The sequence below is a fragment of the Lates calcarifer genome, linkage group LG11, assembly GCF_001640805.2.
Source record: "Lates calcarifer isolate ASB-BC8 linkage group LG11, TLL_Latcal_v3, whole genome shotgun sequence".
In the NCBI taxonomy this organism is placed as follows: domain Eukaryota; kingdom Metazoa; phylum Chordata; class Actinopteri; family Centropomidae; genus Lates; species Lates calcarifer.
The window spans coordinates 8643331-8662899 of NC_066843.1; the positions used below are offsets into that span (position 1 = coordinate 8643331).

The following is a 19569-nucleotide window of genomic DNA, read 5'->3' on the forward strand; positions in this document are numbered from 1 at the left end:
CCCCCTAACGACCAATACATAAAACTGTAAGTACAGGTTGGAGGAGGTAAGTAGGCTACGCTAGCTCAAATACGTTTCAGTTCAACTTAAAAATACAATTAAAGATACAATATTGACTATTTTACCAATTTTGTGATGTTACACAGGGGTGCAGTCAGTTTTACTGTATTACTCTGACCCCAAATTCTCTTTTAAACACTAATGTAAAGCCACTCAATTTAACCTGAAACCTCTTAAACGTTATTGCCTGTATTTAAGCTAAGGCCCCTTGATACACAGTATAAATTTGGACCTATATATTTCGGAAAATAGACCAGAGCTGGCAGTGGGGCAATGTCAAAAGTACCTTGTTGAAGTATCTTGAACAGATTGTTGAATCCTGCAGCTCCACCTCCAGTGTTTTGTATTTGGGCCTGGGGGCGGTTAACCTACCTGTGAAGGATCCTATCAATGATTCATTATTGTCTTTTTCAGTCTGTATGATTAATTGTCACTGGAACTGTGTTGATACCTTAAAGCAATTTTAAGACATTGCACTGATTATTTACAATGTAAATAGCACACTTGTCTCACTCTGTTTTCCCCATCACAAATGTACAGTAAAATAGCACAGATTGTCTTACTGTATTTGCAGCATTACTCTACCAACATTGGTATAGGCCTGCTTAGGTCATGTATGAGTCACTACCTGGCACTTGGAACACTGGTGCCCATTGTTATTGTGGTGCTGTAATGCTCTATAAAGTGGCATTGTGTTGCTCTGTCCTCTGCTGTTGCGGACAGAAAGAAAAAAAAACTGATGGGGCAACGTATGCCATCGCAGCTATGATCAAATCTACTGTTTACAGCAGACAAATGCCAGGGTATGTTTTGCATGCAATTAATGTAGTTTAAGAGATTTAGCTTGGAGAAAATATTGAAATTCAGAAACAGTATCATGTCAGCAAGTACAGTAACCAAACTCTAAGGCTCTCAATGGTTTTAATTCACTGAAATTGTTTCAAAATCCTTTGGATGATCATTTACTTCAAAGTAAATGGGCACAGAATCTGAGGGATGTGAACAATGTCTCATGAATAAAGATTTTTCCACTTTGGCTTGTAACATCCCACATTACATGCATACACACGCAGACACTGACTGATGAACACATACAGTACAGGGCTTGCACATTGTAAGGGTTGATCTGTTTTGATATCATATAATATCATATTTACTTCAGCTTTATCACTGAATTCTTGTCCACTTTTTTTTTTTTTTTACAAAGGGTAGGAGGTGTTTTGAGATCAACTGTGTGAAGAGCTGGTTTACTGTATGTGTTACCAGAGGGAATACCAGTACATTTATGTTACGGAAGAAAGATAATATATTTTTCTTTGTTCCTGGTACAGGGTAGCTGAGACAGGGAAGAGGAGATGGAAGATAGGAGATGGAGGACCACACACACACCACACCACACACACACTTCTCAACAATATGGCGCCACAATCAAATGTACACACATCCCCATTGTTCTATTGTTCTTCTCAGCAGAACACATAGTAGCATTTACATAAATGAGCCAAACAAAGATTTTTCTTTTAAAACTTCTGTACTACTTCTCTCAAACACATACATTTTACAATTTTTTAAAGGAGGTTTTATCTGTAATCATAAAAATGTGGACACACGCAAATTCCTTCAGTAGAGGATTTGGACAACCAAAAATTTTTATTGTATTTTACACTGACAGACAGAGAAAAAAGGTTATTTGAGGATATCAGGTATGAAATAATAAAATGAGTTCAATTTTCCCTAAACAGCCTCCGGCGGCTTTTCAAAGAAAAAAGCAAACTGGAATAACATTAAATATAAAATAATTACAAGGAGCAAAATCAAGAGGAGAAAAAACAGGTTTGTCATTGTTTGGGGTGGACTTGTGAGACTTGAAGGCATTCAGACATTTTGGGAACTTAGACATAACCTTTGACCTGTGTGGCAGGTGCCCTGCGAGGACTGCTTTCTCCACTGCTGAAGGTGGGAGAGCCTGGTATGCCAGGAGGACTTGACCCGGCATAGAGCAGAGATCCTCCAATAAGGAGCAAGGCTGAGGCCCCCCAGCCGATGTAAAGGGCAGGGCCAAGCTCGCGCTTGTGTGGAGCTGCCACATGTGGGTCATAGAAATCCCTGATGATGGAGTGGGCAGTCCAGCAGACGGGCACAAGGTAGAGGAACCCTGCAATAGCGAAAAGGGCTCCAGAGATGCGAGCAATGCGGGCCTTGAGGCTGTTTACGCCGATACACTTGGTGCACTTGACTCCCAGGACCCCCAGAGCCAGAGCCAGGCCGCAGAGCAGGATGGAGAACACAGTGAGGCCCCGGGCAGCCTGCATGTCACTGGGCAGAGCTAGCAAGCTGTCGTACACCTTACACTGGATCTGACCTGTACTCTGGACAATGCAATTCATCCAAAGACCTTCCCAAATGATCTGAGCCGTCACTATGTTGTTGCCGATGAAGGCAGTGACCCTCCACAGGGGGATGGCACAGACTAATGCCCCACCCACCCAGCCCACAATGGACAGGATTAGGCCCAGCAACTGCATGCCCGTGGTTGCCATGGTGAAAGGTGTTGGTATGAATCAGATGGATTTGTCTTGGTTTTATATCAGTCTCTCTCTCTCTATTTCAGAAGGCCCACGTATAGTCCCACAAAGAAATGTGACAGTCTACAGTGCTGGAAATGTCGTGCTCCACCACTGGATCCTCAGTGTCAGGGTGATGATGTTGATGAGTTCAGCTCAGGTTAGACAAGGTTGAGTATCCTGAAATTCAGAAAAGCAATTTATGTCAATATAAATCCATTTTTATTCAGCGAACAAACAGTAGTACAAGATTCACAAATACAAAAATATTTCTAACTTGTTACTTCAGTCTACAGCATTACATTAGCAGAGTATGAACAAACTAATGGGGCATATATTTATCATAAATATTTGGAAACAGGCTGGGAGGCCCATGTTTAGTGGATTCCAGTGAGAACCACAGAGAATAGCGTTCTTTGACACAGCTGTGGGTGTCGAGCTACGCCTTGCCGGGTGAGTGGATTATCTCAGAAAAACATGAGGAGCCTCTGAACACAAGCAGCTTTCATGAAGGCTTGTAGAGTGGGCCAGGAGGACCTGTATCATCTATTTATCACAGCTCTCAGTGTCCACATTTTTACCAATTCTGTGAATCAAACCCTCCCTGAACAAGGGAGGCTGCTCCTGATAGACGATAAAACTCGAAAGGGAAAAGCTTTCAATTTCTATTTGATCAGCACTTCTCCATCTAAGGGAGATTATTACAAGATTTGATATAAGAAAAATGACAGTGTCTAAGTGGGCAGATAATAATGTATCATGTGAAACCAGAATAACCATTCATACTGGCCTACATTCTCCTACTGTTACGAATTGTGCATGAATTCATAGTAACGAGCAATTCTCCCCCTGTGGCCCCTGAAGGCCCCCAGACCTTACTTTCGGGACCTGTGCCTTATCCTTGGTACAAGTTATAGCTCTGCCTTTTAGAAGTAGGATGCTTCTCAAGGAAATATGACAAACATTGTAATGATGTAAGAGCAAATGATAGTATCCCATAAACCTCCAACACTGACAGTGTCATTACTTAAACAGGAATGTTAAATTGAGACACAGCTAAATATATAATAGACAATTACTAGGAACAATCTTTATATTCCAAACTCATCACACTGTAAGTTTTTCAGTCAAATTGTTTTTTCACATTTTCAGAAATATCTTTAATGTACTGATAGAGGATGTTATTTAGGATATTTACCTCAAATGAAGTATTCTGGACTCTCTCTGCTCCCCTTGGTCCACAGGGTAGTGTAACTGGTCCTTTGCTTGTGATGATCAGCTGCGGATGCCTGGAGTTGTGAACGAGGGCCCTGAGATTTCAGTTTAGTCCACAGCGAGGCAAGGGAAAGCAAGGGGGAGGCTCTGTCTAAGAGGTCAGGCGAAATGCAGTTTAAAAAAATAGGGGGGTAGTTGATCGGCTTCGGCACCCAAGACTGGACTGGAGACGGGGCTGCCTTCCGAGATGCCAGCGCAAGTCTGTGTGGCGGTGGGCAGAAGCATGCGCCCTGTGTGCACGGCCGTGTCATTGTGTGAACGCGTGAATGTGTTTGAGTGTGTCTCCCAGTGCCTGGTGTACGAGCACAATGCCCCGCTGTTTTTCGCCGTGCGCCCTCCTCCCCTCCCTGCTCCTCGTCAACCTCTGTCCCAACCCTGCACCCCCTTACCATCCATCCAACTCAGCAACCCATTTTCTCCTCTTTTTTGACTTTGACTCACTTGTTCATTTATGAGAGCCTTCTCTTTCCTTCAGCCCTCCTCTCTCCTTTTCAATCTGTTTATGGGTTTCATTGAAGTTTTCAAGTGCAGAGAGTCAGTCCTTATGCAACCTCTTGTTCACTGTTCTTATAGGGAAAATGTGGTTCTTGTAGTTGTTCATATAGATTTTTGAATTAATTCATATATTTATCAAACTGGAGAGAAAGTGAAAAGATAATTACAAGAATAGAAATTTATGAATCTTGTGTATGGACTGAGGTTCAGATGCTGCAAAAACTAGAACAGATGATTAAAGGAGAAGCATTTTTGCCTCCATGCAGGCGACCAGGACTGAAGAATGGATGAAGCCGGTCAGTGAAGGTGTCTGTGAAGGTATAAATGTGGACTCCAGATTCTGCACAGTAGAAGGACACACGGCCCTCCGAGTGGTCCAGAAACACACCCACCTTCTTGGGCCTCTGCTCCAGAGCCAGCGGGGTGACGGGAGAGGTGTTGGCAGTATACTGACCTCCAGCTTTCAGGCTTAAAGTCCAGAAACCGTTTGCGGGACAGACGGTGAACTTGCCCTTCCTGTTTATGGACTGGCTGACGACGCCCAGGTTCCACTCGATCTTGTCCCCGACCTCCACCTCCCAGTAGCTCCTCCCGCTGCCGAAGCTCTCCTTAGCCAGCACGTTTGCCACACGGTCAAAGCGCTTGGGGTGATCCGGCACCTCCTGAAGCTTGTCTGTGTGTCTCACCTGTTTTCTGTCGTCTGAGACAGAGAGGAAGGGGTGGGCTGTCTTGGCGCTCAGATTGACATCCACTAGAGGGAGAAGGGAAGGTCAAGAATGGGTCAAACAACAGTAGAGGACAGTGCAAACACTTTTTATTTATTTGGACTGTAGTCCTAAAACCTTAAACCTTCCAGTATTGGGTTGGTACAACTCATTCCACCATCAGTAACTCATCAAGGCAACTGATTGTTGTCCTTTGCATATGGCAAACAGCACCTTTATGATGCACTGTGCACTCTTAAGCCCTCATTTGTGACTATTTGATTCATTTTCTTGATCAATAATGCAAGAGAGTCCTGTCATATTAATGTATGGTTTTAAAAAATAAATTCTTCTCCACTCTCCTCCCCAAAAAGTTAAATTTACCCTCCCATTAAGAAACAATTTAACCCTAATATTTATCTCTGTGTAGACAAAGCCTTACCTGTATATTTCTCTGTTCTCTTAAGTTCTGTAAAGGAAGAACCATAGGAAGAAGAAATGTCACTGACATTGAAATTTACCTGATTCATGCTAATACATGAGATATCTTTAAAGAATGTATTACTCACCAGATTTAGAGAGCCTGTTGACTTCTACTTTTATCTTATCCATCACGTCTGACAGTGCTCGTCTGGTGACCCCAATGCAAGGATCAGTTTCTATGGTAACCTTAGACCAGTCCTTCATGTCAGAGGGGGAGATGGTGGAAATGATGTTCTGCATGACATTAAAAAAATCAACATTTCACTCATGATAGCCAGGATCAATGCTTCACCATCACAATCACGTCATCTCGTCGTAGATGCAGATGCTTACCACTGTAACTTGCTTTGTTTCGTCGCTTTGATCTCCGGTCACAGGAATCTGAAGATCAGATTCAGAGGTCTCCTTCCTCAGCTCATGGATCTCCTGCTCCAGATCTCTCACCAGTGTCTGTACTCTCCTCTCCTCGTCTCTCTGCCTCTCCTCAATTGCAGAAACGACTGCTTTGTGGCTCTTCTCCATGGCATTTACCAAGGCAGAGAAGACCTTCTGGCTCTCTCGCACCTCTCTGAGGTAAGAGCTCTGATTGGACATTATCATCATTGTCATTCAACTGTGCTATTTTTTAAGAATAAACAAAGATGTTAATTATGTTTTATAGAGGTTTTAACGCACCTTTTGAACCTCCAGAGAATATTTCAATCTCTCTATCTTCTGCAGCCTTTCCTGAATCATTTCCTCAACATCTAGCACCTGTACACATGCAAGCATATTGGTTTTTTAATTATCACATTATATCACCCATGATTACATGACTGACAAAAGCAAGCAAGGCAAGTACCACTTCCTCATCAGGTGGTTTCTGTGGTCGAGTCTTCCTGTAGTTGTCTGAGACATCTGCCAGAATGCGGTTGACACTGAGGTCAGGCTTGTCAGTAAACACTCTCTTACAGTGGGGGCAGTATTTGGACTGGTGTCGTGCCCAGTAGTGGCAGAGGCAGGACAAGCAGAAGCTGTGTCCACATGGGATGGTAACTGGGCTGGTGAAGATGTTTCTACACAGAGAGCACAAGAAGTGCTTCTCGGGGAGGAGGCTGATGGTGGAGGCCATTCTGTGAAAATGACAATGACACGATGACAATGTCAACAAAGTATTCAAAGTCCGCAGTGGCTACGCTTGGACCTCAGGGGGTGTGGTGTTTGAATTGTAAATAATGTGACACAGAGGAAACCAAAACTGACAGTTAACTTGAGAGAGTGGAGGGATCATTTTATGAAATACACATCTAACGTGAATTTCTATTTTTTGGGAAATAATAATTCAATAGTATAGGAAAGAGTGTGAACATTGTAGAGCAGATACTAACTGCAAATATATATGAACAGTACAAGAAATACATAATTAGACATGATTAGATTGTTGTTACTGATGGACCAATGTGTGTGCCCACATTTTACTGTTACAGCTGGTGGAGTTAGAGCTAGTTTTAACTACTTTATATACAGCTGGGTAGTTAAGTCCTGTGGTTCACAAGGGGTCAGCCCCCTCCAAAGGGACACAAGATAAATCTGAGATGATTAATGTGTTGTAATGTAATGTAATGTTAATTGCTTTTTGGTGGATCAGTTGATAAAATGTGCCAAATGTGCCATACTGTGCTTTATAAATCAGTATGTAGTTGGCAGTGTGTTAATTATTTCACAATTAGTAATTACTGTACTGTATCTATCATATAACATGGAGTAAATCATTTAATATTTCCTTAGTGGAGTAGAAGTATAAAGTAGCTGAAAATGGAAATACTCAAGCCAAATAGGTGTACTTAAGTGTAAGTTGTACTTAAGTAAATGTACTTCATTACTTCTAACCACTGTATATGAGTACTTATAGTTAATGGCTGTTCTTTGCCTCTTCAGCCCAGCTATGCAGCTATGCAGTCAGACTTACACATATGAACGTCACACAACAGCATTCCTCTCATATTACACTGTACTGTATGTAATGATACACAAAGAAGAGGATATGTGTTTTTACTAAACCAACATTCATTTCCATGCTAATGCTGCCCACAATGAAACCTAGCCCTCTGAATATTTTTCTACCACAATGTCTTATTATTGTCATGGCCACAGACAATTGAGTTAAAAAGAATTTCTTTGCGATCACAGGCAGATAGACTTACACTGAACGGAAGCAGCCAAGTAAAAGATGTGATGTCAAGTATGTAGACAAACAGGTAGCAACCAAACTGTTTGTTACATCATTAGGAAGCTACAACTCAACACAAAACACAACTACTCAGTGTTTAAGGTTGTTTCTCATGAGATTTGTAATGTCATGAGTTTTGACATAAGCATACTCTGACATTTGTGAAGGAAAGAATCTCAGATTACACAATATGTTAATGAATGATTCACAGCTCCAGTTTCCGCCTGACAGTCAGAGAACAGGTAACACTTCCAAAAGCGAAACAGAAATCAGTGTAGAAAAGCTTTAAGAGCAACGTGTGGTCTCACCTCTCCTAGTTGATCTTATCCAGATAGCACTGCGGTCAGCCTGCACTGCTTCTGTTCAGAGTTTCAGGGTAAGAAAAAGTAGTGACTGCTGGTTTACACCCAGCAGGTGCACTAAGTTGTGTGTGTTGTCTAGGAAAGGAGGCAGTGCTTTAGACAATGGCACTCTCAGCTTAGACTCCACCCTGAATGTTATCTGAGCTACACTTTAACTAAACCAGAACAAGACTCCAGGAAATGTTGGAGGTTATATGACTACCAAACATACCATCAATGATCACAACTACATTTATTTGTGTATATATATTGATTTACAGTTTAAATTACAGGTTTAGAGGTTGTTTTTGACCATTAGTATTCCCCTTAAAGTACAGTGTATACCAAAACAGTAGTATAGTATAGAATGCTATAATATGTGGACGATTTAACACGTAAAAAATGCAAAGTAGTATGGGAATCAAGTTTGTGTTTCAACCTAGAGGGAGTTGTACATTTCCTTATCTGTACAAAGTTTCATGGTTGCTTAAAAGCTACAACCAACAGTCAGATACCAAGAGCACATGATATAAAGTTTTTATTTTCACTTTGCTCCTGAAAAACCAGTAAGAAGTCAATGTCATGCCGTCATGGTCGAGGAGCTGCGAAGAAGCGGTTGATAAAGATTGAGTTGAAGTTGAGCCTGGCAGGTGGAGCCACTCTGTCCTCCATGCGCTTTATAGCTACTTGGGCTGTTCCTCCTGCCGATCCTCCAACCGCTCCGCCTATGATCCCATAAAGAACCATGCCCCCTGGCCCCTCTATAGACCCGACAAGTGCTCCCATGACAGCTCCCACAACAAAACCCGTCCCCAGCCCTCTGGCCAGGGAAGTTCTGAGCCATCCATTGTCCATCTCCGCCCTGGCTCTAATCTCAGCACCAACACTGGTCGTGTAGGCATCCCTCTGGTGGTACAACTCCTCCGCTATGTACTTCTTTTCCATCTCAGTCCACGCCTTCTCTATCTCTGCTGCCCTCTGCTTCCTGAGCCTCTTCTCCTCCTTCCTCACGCAGTCCTCTGCCTTCTGGAAAGTTCTGCTGGAGAAGTGGCCCCCGCCCAGTGAGGCCACCATCCACTCTATCTTCTGCAGCAGCTCCCTGTCCCGGCTGCGATCTCTCCAGTTCTTGCTGAAAATGTGAAAGCGTCCGCCATACTTCTCGATGAGTTCTCTCAGGTGCCAGTGAGTCTTCTTCACCTTGTCTTCCAAAGTAGCTCCCTCCATGTTTCCTTCATAGGCCAGGAGGACCATGCAGTGCCTCAGGCAATGCCTTCCAAAGCGTTCCTTCATCAGTCTGGGGGTTCCTATGTCATTCGGGGAGATTTTCTCCATGTCAAAGGCAACAAGAAACGCATGAGGACCAGGGATACATAAGCACTTAGACCTTCTTAGCTCCATCTTCCTCTTGGCCTGAGATATATCCTTGTCGTAGATGTTTGGTCCATTGATCACAGCCACTCGTCTACCAGCCAGCTCTCCTGTATTCTTCCTGCTGCCAGAAATACTGGTGATATCCTTGGAAAACTCCTCCCTCCCAAGTATGGCATTGGTTAGCAAGAACTGAGATGGTCCACTGCTACCAACCACCATTAACCTCAGTTCAGTAGGAGATCCTGTGAAAAAGAGAAGTTCAGTTAAAGTAACAGCCATTAAATGTAATAAATAATATTAATTTTCTAACACTTATCATAGCTATTGTACATCCACATTTTTACATTGTCTTCCTGTAGAAGCTTCAGTTATTAAGTGCATAAAACCCATGAGAAACAGATTGTACAAGAGTAAAGAGCCATCATTTCCATGTCAAATTTATTTACCCCCTGTATATATTAAATCAGTGAGCTCACCTTTCTTCCTCTTTTCCATCTGGCAGGTTTACAGCACAGATTCACTCTTTTAATCTGGATTATCTCAAAGTTTTCTATCTTTTCGCTGGACTGAACTCATCACCATAGCTGCTGCATGTATTCAGTGAAAACACATGCCTATCTTTCCCCTAATCTCTCTCTCCCTCTCTCCCTCTCTCTCTCTCTCTCTCTCTCTCTCTCTCTGTTGATGATGTAATTAGGCCCAAGTTTTGATATTATGTGGAAAATGTCCTCAGGGTCTGAAGCTGGCAGTGAGCGCATTCATTCATTAATTTTGGAAATAATAAAGCAAAGTATGAGAGCACAGTTTCTTTGTTGTGGATGTTGACTGGCCCATTCCATCACTTAAATATAGATACATGTAATATAGGTAATTTGCATCATCATCACAACAGATTTTCTAAAGTTAATCACTGCTGATCACAGGTAATTATTTGAAGACGATGAGCATCCAGGGACTGTGGTGTTGTGTGTCCGACTAACAGAGCTGTGTTGACTCTTACCTGAAAATCATGAAGAGATTTATATTATTAACTCTGATGACTGAATACTTTTAGTAACACTTCAACAGTGTTTATTTATTTTCAGTGTTAAAATTAATATTCTAATTTTAACTGTGACTCTACAAGGTTGTTTCATTGTCAGCCCACCAGACAGTGTTTTTCCTGGGTTCAGGGAGATCAATAGCTCATTAAATTAGTTTGATCGTGTGCGAGTAGAGCATGAATAATATTCCAAATATAGACTGGTGTTTTTATGTGTCGTCGCTGTAACAACAATCACCACTGTATACAAAGACCTGCTGATATTTAATTTGGACTCATGCTTAAGGGCCATTGTGAGGTGGTTGCATTCAGTATTCAGATGTCCATGCTCATTCTGATCAGCATGAACAGAGAGAGACTTGCATTTAACATAGCTTCATCTAATATACATTACACATCATCATACATCTAATTTTGATATAAGCAAGCATATTAAATTCAATGTAAATTGATTAAAGGAGCCATCTGATTGGGTGCCTAATCAGACAAAGTAGCTGTTGATTAAAAATGGAGTTGTTCTGCCAAACCTTGGGAGTTTATCACAAATTTAATTTATTATGCATAAGAAAATCCCAAAGCCCCTGAGGCCCTTTATAAGAATCAGTGATATTTTAGAAAGATACTTCTCAGAATAATCATACAAACTGTAAATGTACTGTAAGTCCATCCTCAATCGTTCATTTAAAAAAAAGCCACCAACATGTCTTAAAAAATTTATAGATATATTAAAAAGCAAAATTTAGCCATTTTGGGGTCGTTTGGAAAACAAGAAAGATGCCTAGGAGCACTGCTTACTGCCTTGTAAAACCTTAATGACTTGAAATTTGGTATAATCGTGAACAAGGAGTGTGGCAACTAGGAAATGTCAAATTTGAAGAATTGTATTTTTCATATTTCAGTAGGTTCAACATAAAAAAATACAGTTTTCTTTTTGTACACTCATATGTTTCCATGACAATTCAAAATTTAAGTGATTTATGTTTATACATTCAATGGTACAAGTGTCTTCTTCATTTTAATCCACTAACCATGGTTGTGTGATGTTTACATGAGAAGTTATTAATCATTAAATATACTTGTGTTAAATCAGGTGAACAATGGCCCTAAAACTGCAGAAATGGGTTTACTCGTCAAAGGCTTTCATACTCACTATCACACTTAAACTGTTGCACAATTAGACCAGACAGTGCTCAGAATGATCTGACACTACATGCCAACTGTGCCCATAGTGGCCGTTTGTATTTATTGATGGGTGAATCTTGGTAAAACAGCGCCTCTGTGTGGTCAAACCCAGGTGTAACATATGAAGAGGAAATCCCATTTACGCACTTCCTGTTGAGAGGGACTTTAACTTTGTAAACAGACAAAATGGCTCCACGTTACTTTGTAGTTACTCTGGTCACGTGGATGTCACGAAAACTTTGACGCTATTATAATTGTTATAATGGAGCCGGGCGCGTGCAGCTGCTGCTCTGAGGAGCCATGTGCCTCAGGCGACTCGACAGACAATTAAATCTGCCGCCAGATAGATAAATGCTCTCACCAGAATGATCAAACACACTCTTCTTCTCGCGGCCAGACGTGCCCTCTCACTCCCCGGTCTGCGCTTCTTCTCCGGCGGGGGAATAATTGGAGACGTGTCTGAATGGGCAGGATCTCCACATCTCACAGAGCAGGCGTCTCTCTATGTGCACGTGAGCTGGGCTTTTTGGTCAATGTAACTGATGAAATATTTCAATGCAGGGATGCACACACATCTGCAAATGCATATCTATGAATTGAATTAGATCTTCTTCTTTTTTTTTAACGCAGATAGTGTGTCATGTCTGGAAACTTTGCCCAAATGATCTCAAAGTCATATCCCTCCTCCAATTTACAGTGGCCTTACTGTCTCAGGAGGTGTTCCTACTGTAACTTCAACAAGTATATACCCAGAGAGAACAATAACAGCATCATGACTGACTGCCTTCAGCGGGAGACTGAGACATTGCTGCAGCTCAGTCAGGTGTCCAGGTACGGTGGCTGATTTGATTTGTCATGCAGTACTAACTGCACCTTTTACATGACTTCATCCATCCTCCTATGTTTTTAATCTGCAGCATCACCTCAGTATTTTTTGGTGGTGGGACTCCAAGCCTGGCACACCCATCCACGATCGCAGCGATCCTTGAAACTGTTTCCAGACAGGTGAATCTGTCAGATGAGGCTGAGGTCACGCTCGAGGTCAACCCTACTCCTGCGGGAAAGTCAAAATTAGAGGATTTCTGCCATGCTGGGGTTAACCGTTTCTCCATTGGGGTCCAGGTGAGTATAATTTATAGAAGACTTATCACAGATGATAGATGATGTGCCATGTAGTAAACCACATTTTCAATCCATCAGTCTTTGCAGGACAATGACTTGAAAATCCTTGGAAGAGACCACAGTTCTCACCAGGCTTTGCAAACTATTGAGGAGGCTCAGAGGCTGTGCCCGGGGAGGGTGTCAGTGGACGTCATGTTTGGTCGCCCCAAGCAGAGTGTCGAATCCTGGGAGAACGAGCTGTCTGAGCTGCTGAGGGTGTGTGATGACCATGTGTCACTGTACCAGCTGACCCTGGAGCGAGGCACCCAGCTGTTTAAACAGGTGCAACGGGGAGAAGCGACTGTGCCAGCCGAAGATGTGACGGCAGAGATGTACCAGTCTGCCAGGAAGACTCTGCACCGGCATGGTTTTCTGCAGTATGAGGTGTCAAACTTTGCAAGAAATGTAAGTCCTTAGAAGAATGACATTTCATTGATTATTCACCTCAGAAATGTTGTCTTCCTCCCTTAATTCACTTGACTCCAATATAAAATGTGTTGTGTGTCTTAGTAGAGTCTTTTTAATATTAAAGGCAGCTCAGAATGCATAAAAATGCATTATAACAATATTTAAAAGAAAATAAAAAAGATGAAGAAGTGTAGAAATAGTTCAAGTACAGATTTATTTGTTGAGTAGAATTCAAACAAAACTTAAACATTTCATTTAAAGCAGTTGCAAACAGAGAAGTATTAAGATTTAGTAAGAGTTTAGAGCTGGAGCAGAGCTTAGAGCTTCTGAGTGTTTGTCCCAGATTTGTAATGTATTTACAGCAGTTACCTCTCTATAGGGTAGTTGTCATTGTTAGTGGCGGAGTCCGCCAGTTCAAACTTCCTTCTCCTGCACAAGGGAGTCACAGGAAATAATGTGGTAATCCAGAGTTATGTTTTCTTGTTTGACAGCAGCCTCACTGTTTACTGTTCACTCACAGTTCACAGAGTTGTATTAAGTTACTAAAGCTGCTGCTGCTGCTTCACGTTAAAGCTGGTGAAACACAGGGGGGCTTTAAAACGCACTCCTCCTTCATGCTGCTTTGTGTTCTTTCAATTCTCACAGTGTTTTTAGGGTTACAGGAAGCTGATTTCTGACTTTTTGCTGATTCATTTTCAATGAAATGGATTCGGGTTGAAGCTTAAAATCATTCAGTCAGTGACACTGATTGCTGCGGATGTAGTTCTGTGCTGTGGAGCAATGGAAATCGAGTTAGTTTAACACTCACCACTGTTGATGAAATAAAGACAGGGAGGTGTGTTGCTGTCTATATTTTGAGAGGTACTCTGGGGTGTCACTCAGCAGGAAATTGGCAGTGAACTCTCTTCACCAACACTTCATCAGCAAGCCAGATGTAACCATATTGACTCATGCACAAGTCTGAGAGGAACAATCACGACAACACATTAACGCTTTTTATTGTGTTATGCAGAATGCAGTGAGTCATCACAACATGAGCTACTGGAAGGGAAGACAGTACATCGGTGTCGGACCAGGTGATCTATTAAATAAAATGAAAGCAGTGTCTGATGAATGTTGTGGAAGAGTTTTAACATTTTTGTCTGTAACAGGAGCACATGGGCGCTTCGTTCTCTTGGGGGAGGGAGGTGTCGTCCGGGAGGCCCGCACCCAGACTCTCGAGCCTGACGTGTGGATCCGCGAAGTTCAGCAGCAGGGACATGGGACGCGGAGGAGGATTCAGCTCGGTCATCTTGAACTGTGAGCTGTTGCACTTACAGGCGGTGGTGTTGTGTGTCTTGTAATGAGTATATTTGGTTATTACACAAGAGCGCAGCTGCGATTTTCAGTCCAGAAATTCTCTGCCGCCGTGAAGTGTAACAATTATATATCAGCCAATCCACCGAGTGTAATTTAACACAATGTGAGAAACATAGTGTTAGAGGTCACTATACATGTGCTTGTTTTTCCAGACATGCTGTCCTTGTGAAACTCTATTATCAGACTCGTCTATTTAGTCCATTTACTCACTCTGTCCTGTCCTTGTTATTATCAAAGTCTACTCACTGTGAAGTTGTGTTTTGAAAGATTGTTTTGTTTGGCAGATTGGAGGAGGTGTTGGTGATGGGAATGAGAATGACAGAGGGCATTAATCACAAGGTGAAGAACACACAATAAACCTTTTATACCTACGTGCACGAATGGAAAACATTCTGTCCAGCACAGTTTCTCTATACTCGCCTGTTATTCAACATGATGTTCAGTATTCAGTTGATTTTGTGAAATGTGAAGATGTTGTTTGTTGTCATTTTTTGGTATTTAACAGCATTGGGAGTTGTTTAGCCCTCAGCTGGGCCTCCATGAAGTCTTTGGTAAATCCACTGATGTCCAAGAGCTGCTACAGAGTGGGCAGCTGATTCTTGATGACAGGTGACTTGTTATTTTCTGATACTAGAATGCAAAGTTTTACATTTTCACAGGTGAGAAAGAGATTAGAACCCAAATATCACACTTGAAAAGCTTGAAAAAACAGTTTAGCGATTATCAAATCAATCTGCTACTACCTGTTCACACTGTTGTATGTTGTATATGTTATACTGTGTGTGGTATTATGCTTGGTTTATGTATTCTACTGTCCTCTGGGGGAAGACAAATGAACGAAGACAAATTTCCATTGAGGTGGAATCAGTCCATCAAATAATTGCTAATAATTTTTTCAGTCCATCAGCTGTTTAATTAGTTGTTGCAGCTCTGTACTTATGTGTGAATCTCTTATCTATTTTTTTTCCTGTCCTTATCAGAGGTCTGCGCTGCTCCTGGGATGGACTGGCCCTACTGGACAGCATACTGCCAGCTTTACTGGTGGAACTGGAAACACAAATCCTCCAGAGGCAACAAAGGGACCACAGAGCTGATGGACAAACACAGAAGACCTCCAACCCACAATAACAGTAATCTTAACTTTGGAGAAAGCTTGTTTGTGGGTTAGACTAGCAGGACGTGTAAAACTATCCCTGAAAACAGGCTGATATTGATGAGTTAAATCAGTCTAACACATCTTATTTATTAAGTTTAATGCCACAGTATTTGAATTACTTATTTAAGGCTGTGCCATTTTTCACACTGAATTCAATGACACCTCGAACCACCACAGCCTGACCAGTGAAATTATGGTTGCTATTTACTGTCATCAAAACATGATTACTACTCTCGTGGTGCATTGTTTGACTTGATATGAGTGCCTGTACATTCTTCTATATATACTTACATGGATATTTTTTGCATTTGTAAATACACCTGTTGAATACATCAACCTATCTCCATACCATTCCATGTTCAAGCCACCACCGCTGACAGACGCTCAGGTTATATTTTACTAAGACAAGCTCTGCAGACAGAGCATTTATTAAAATCCCAGACTTAATTTACATGTCCATATGCTGTCATTGCATCTGCATTGTCTTATCACGTATAATACAGTAGATAACACACCATTTAGATTAATATTAATTTCCTGGCCAGCTCTGACTGTGGCCTCTGTACATTCTCAGAAAAGGGAAAAGGTCTCCATCTCTCTTTTGGAAAATCAATTTATTCATTAATCCCTACAAAAAGATAAACTTCTTATGGGTTCATAATTTCCTCCAGTGTAATACGGTACTGACTGAGAAAATACACAATACACAAAGTTAAATATTTCTCTGCCCTGATTTTTTAAATGTGACCTTTTAATGAGGGTTAATGTTTACTCAGCCTTTTAATTTTTGTTTTTTTATACCAGTGATAGACTTTAATTTAATATCTAATCGTGCAGAGATCTGAGTGTAATAATCAGTGGTTCTCTCTCCATGGTGCTGATTTCACACAGTTCATCATGTCTCTCTCCTCTCGCCCACCGCCTCGCCCCCTTTTTCAATAAAGGATGCTCTAAACTCTTTTGTTGTCTCGAAATACCATGGTGATGCATGCGCGTGTGTGTAGAGCGCAACTGGTGCTGATTAACAGGCACTGTCACACCTCGGTCCTTGAAGCCTTTCGCAACGCCGTGGGCGCGCCGAAATGTGAACAATCTCTCTGATGTCACATATCAGGGGACGTTTAATGTGGGTGTTTGAGTCATCTTCCCTCCCACGCACTCATTGTGCGGGTTTTGCATCATCACTTGAAAACAATCGATTGCTTACGTTCATGACCATAATCAGAAAACTGTATGTCTCCATCACTTGTTTCATAGACGAACTATACGTCTGAAATAAAACAGTGTTTGAACAAATGACAATGCACATATGACAATTAGAAATAATCGGTTTTTATTGTACGTTCATATAATAGAGTAACATATACAAAAACAAAATATGAATGCACTGGTCCAGCCAGGTGCTACAGAGTATAACTCCTTACATAATGAGACATTGCAGCATACTACTACAATTGGTTTATCGAGAAGGCTCACAATTCATTGAATCTGACACTTCTCGGGTTTGTTGTGTTTGGTGCTTGATCCAAGCACCAGCCGCAGGTCGCTGGTGAAGCTCGGGCGTCGCGCCAGGGGGTCCACGGCGGCGCAGGGCGCGCCGAGTCCCCGCGGCGTCCGGCTCCCTCTCCTGCCTCGCTGGCCGATGCACAGCGACTGGTAGGCGAGGATGGGTATGATCTCGTGCCGCGACGGACCGGTCTCGTCCGGCAGTCCGCCCAGAGTGGCGAGGGCTCTGAACAGACCGTCCAGTCCCGAACCGTCTTTGGCCGACGTTTCGAAGAACGACACGTCCTCGCCGATTATTTCGGCCACTTCAGGCCGGCTCACGGCTCTCTGCCCCTCCAAGTCCGATTTGTTCCCGCATACCACGACCGGCACTCTCGCTGGATTTTTTAATTTTAGTATCTTTGCCTTAGCAACTTTGATTTCGTTCAGCAGCTCAGAGGCTTCACTGAGAGAGTCTTTGTCATCCAAACTGAAGACGAGCAGAAAGATGTCACCTGGAGAGAAAGAAAGAAGGAATAATCATGAATGTAATAGTCGAGAAGGACAGAATCACTATCTCTACAACTTCTCCGTTAACAACAACAAACTCAGTGGTTGTTAATAACCACACTGGCCCACCTGTCAGTATGGATAACCTCCGTTTTGCTGGGAAGTCCCTCTCACTTGATGCGTCCAGGAGATCGACCTGGTACGCCTCTCCTCCTATGTGGAACAGCTTTCTGTGAAAGTCTTCGGTCGTGGGTTCATAATGTTCATCAAACTCTTTACCCAAGAACCGCTGGAGGATGTTGGTTTTACCCACTCTGGGTGCGCCAAGCACAACTATCCTGTGACAGTTCCTGGGCTTGGTCAGACCCAACTCCAGCAGATCCACGGACCTCTTGGGGAGCCGATCGGTCGAGACTTGACGATTGCCAGAACTCGAGGATCTACTCGCAACCACTCCTCTCCAGCGCCCTTTGACCGTCTTGATGATGCCCATACCTGTCTTCGGTATGTTTGAGACTTTGGGGTGCTGGAGTACTGGGGTGAGGGCTGCGCTCTGCAGGACTGGGTGCGTAATGTGTGATTGGTGATGCCCGGTGAGAGAGTTGAACATTTCGAGGATGCCATCAACGGGAAGGTAAAACTTCTCAGTTGTGTTCATCTCTGTGTTCTGTTTTGCGTCTCCAGGCACCGAGAGGGCTATCGAAATCTTACCAACCCAGTTCCCTTCTCCATGTGTGCTCCAAAACAGAACTGAGAATCGTCTTTTATACACCCACACCGAGCGCAGTCTCTGCGTCACCGGGTCTCATCCAGAACACAATCCTTTTATAGAAACACGAAGACGCTCTCAAACACAAAAGCAAGACAAGATCTCTAAATTTAAACTGTTGGTTTTTCTTTGAAGAAACGAGCTCTGGAAGATTCTGGAAAGATACAGAGAGTGGTTTACACTTGCTTTAGCTCTCCAAATGCAAAAATGATCCAAAATCTGAGTTAAATTGTGCTTTTGAACATTGAACCCTTGTCAAAATGCATTCTGATCGGTTCAAACCTAATTAAAGGTACTAGTCTAGTCACGTGCACATGTTTCTGTCCTCATTATGGATAAAAATGGATGACTGAAGTGGTGGACACAGTGTTCAGATAATTGCCCAGATCCCTTGTAGTCATGGACACATGGAGGTGTGAAGTGTGAGCACAAATTAATTTTGTTCATCCTGCTCTCTGAGAATTCTGTCACGGTGACAATAGTTATTTATTGTGTTTCCAGTTTTCACTGTTGATATTTCTTTTACGTATTTTTACGTCCATAATAACCTCCACACAGGGTTTTCATAATTCACTTGAAAATATGTACCTGCACCATCTGACATAACTGTGCATTTGGAATTTTGTTATTCATGAGCCTGGTACATGCAGCAGTGATCACGACTTGCTCTGAGTGTCAGAGCTGGAGACACAGCTCGCTCTCTGCTCCATGATTCATAAAGCTTGATGATGAGTCCTCTGCAGCAGCTTCAGCAACTGTAATCTGATGTTATTTTCCACTGACACATAGGAGCATCGCTCCAAGGGCATAAATCATAACCTTTTTCTCTATGGAGAGGAATGTGAATGCATTTATTTGCATCAATAGATACATACTATATGTATTTTATGACAGGTGTAGCAGGGAAACACAGTGAAAGCTGAGACACTTTGCCTGATTTTAAAGCACTGAACCGAACGCCAACACAAATATTTTGTCAATTCATTGCAGGGAGC

At 42.4% G+C, this 19569-nt stretch overlaps 5 protein-coding genes across 5 annotated transcripts; 1 reads left to right on the top strand and 4 right to left on the bottom strand.

The window, feature by feature from the left end:
• Nucleotides 1-1679: 1679 nt before the first annotated feature.
• On the bottom strand, nucleotides 1680-2604 carry cldnk (claudin k). Its single transcript, XM_018704649.2, has one exon. The coding sequence runs from the start codon at nucleotides 2598-2600 to the stop codon at nucleotides 1953-1955; it is 648 nt and encodes a 215-aa protein (XP_018560165.1). The 5' UTR covers nucleotides 2601-2604; the 3' UTR covers nucleotides 1680-1952.
• Nucleotides 2605-4588: 1984 nt separating this feature from the next.
• On the bottom strand, nucleotides 4589-8254 carry btr02 (bloodthirsty-related gene family, member 2). Its single transcript, XM_018704646.2, has 7 exons — nucleotides 8099-8254; nucleotides 6423-6693; nucleotides 6257-6334; nucleotides 5915-6163; nucleotides 5668-5815; nucleotides 5541-5567; nucleotides 4589-5145 (listed from the first exon to the last, which is right to left on the bottom strand). Exons 2-7 carry the CDS (start codon nucleotides 6690-6692, stop codon nucleotides 4601-4603), a joined length of 1317 nt encoding a protein of 438 aa, XP_018560162.1. The 5' UTR covers nucleotide 6693; nucleotides 8099-8254; the 3' UTR covers nucleotides 4589-4600.
• Nucleotides 8255-8427: 173 nt separating this feature from the next.
• Nucleotides 8428-10330, bottom strand: LOC108902689 (GTPase IMAP family member 8). Its single transcript, XM_018704648.2, has one exon. It carries the CDS (start codon nucleotides 9779-9781, stop codon nucleotides 8720-8722), a length of 1062 nt encoding a protein of 353 aa, XP_018560164.1. The 5' UTR covers nucleotides 9782-10330; the 3' UTR covers nucleotides 8428-8719.
• A 1539-nt stretch (nucleotides 10331-11869) lies between these two features.
• On the top strand, nucleotides 11870-16527 carry rsad1 (radical S-adenosyl methionine domain containing 1). Its single transcript, XM_018704645.2, has 9 exons — nucleotides 11870-12238; nucleotides 12424-12557; nucleotides 12644-12848; nucleotides 12927-13292; nucleotides 14308-14371; nucleotides 14447-14594; nucleotides 14939-14993; nucleotides 15160-15263; nucleotides 15635-16527. The coding sequence occupies exons 1-9, from the start codon at nucleotides 12092-12094 to the stop codon at nucleotides 15780-15782; spliced, it is 1371 nt and encodes a 456-aa protein (XP_018560161.1). The 5' UTR covers nucleotides 11870-12091; the 3' UTR covers nucleotides 15783-16527.
• Nucleotides 16528-17126: 599 nt separating this feature from the next.
• On the bottom strand, nucleotides 17127-18492 carry rasd2a (RASD family member 2a). The gene is made up of 2 exons (XM_018704577.2): nucleotides 17935-18492; nucleotides 17127-17810 (listed from the first exon to the last, which is right to left on the bottom strand). Exons 1-2 carry the CDS (start codon nucleotides 18461-18463, stop codon nucleotides 17290-17292), a joined length of 1050 nt encoding a protein of 349 aa, XP_018560093.1. The 5' UTR covers nucleotides 18464-18492; the 3' UTR covers nucleotides 17127-17289.
• Nucleotides 18493-19569: the final 1077 nt, after the last annotated feature.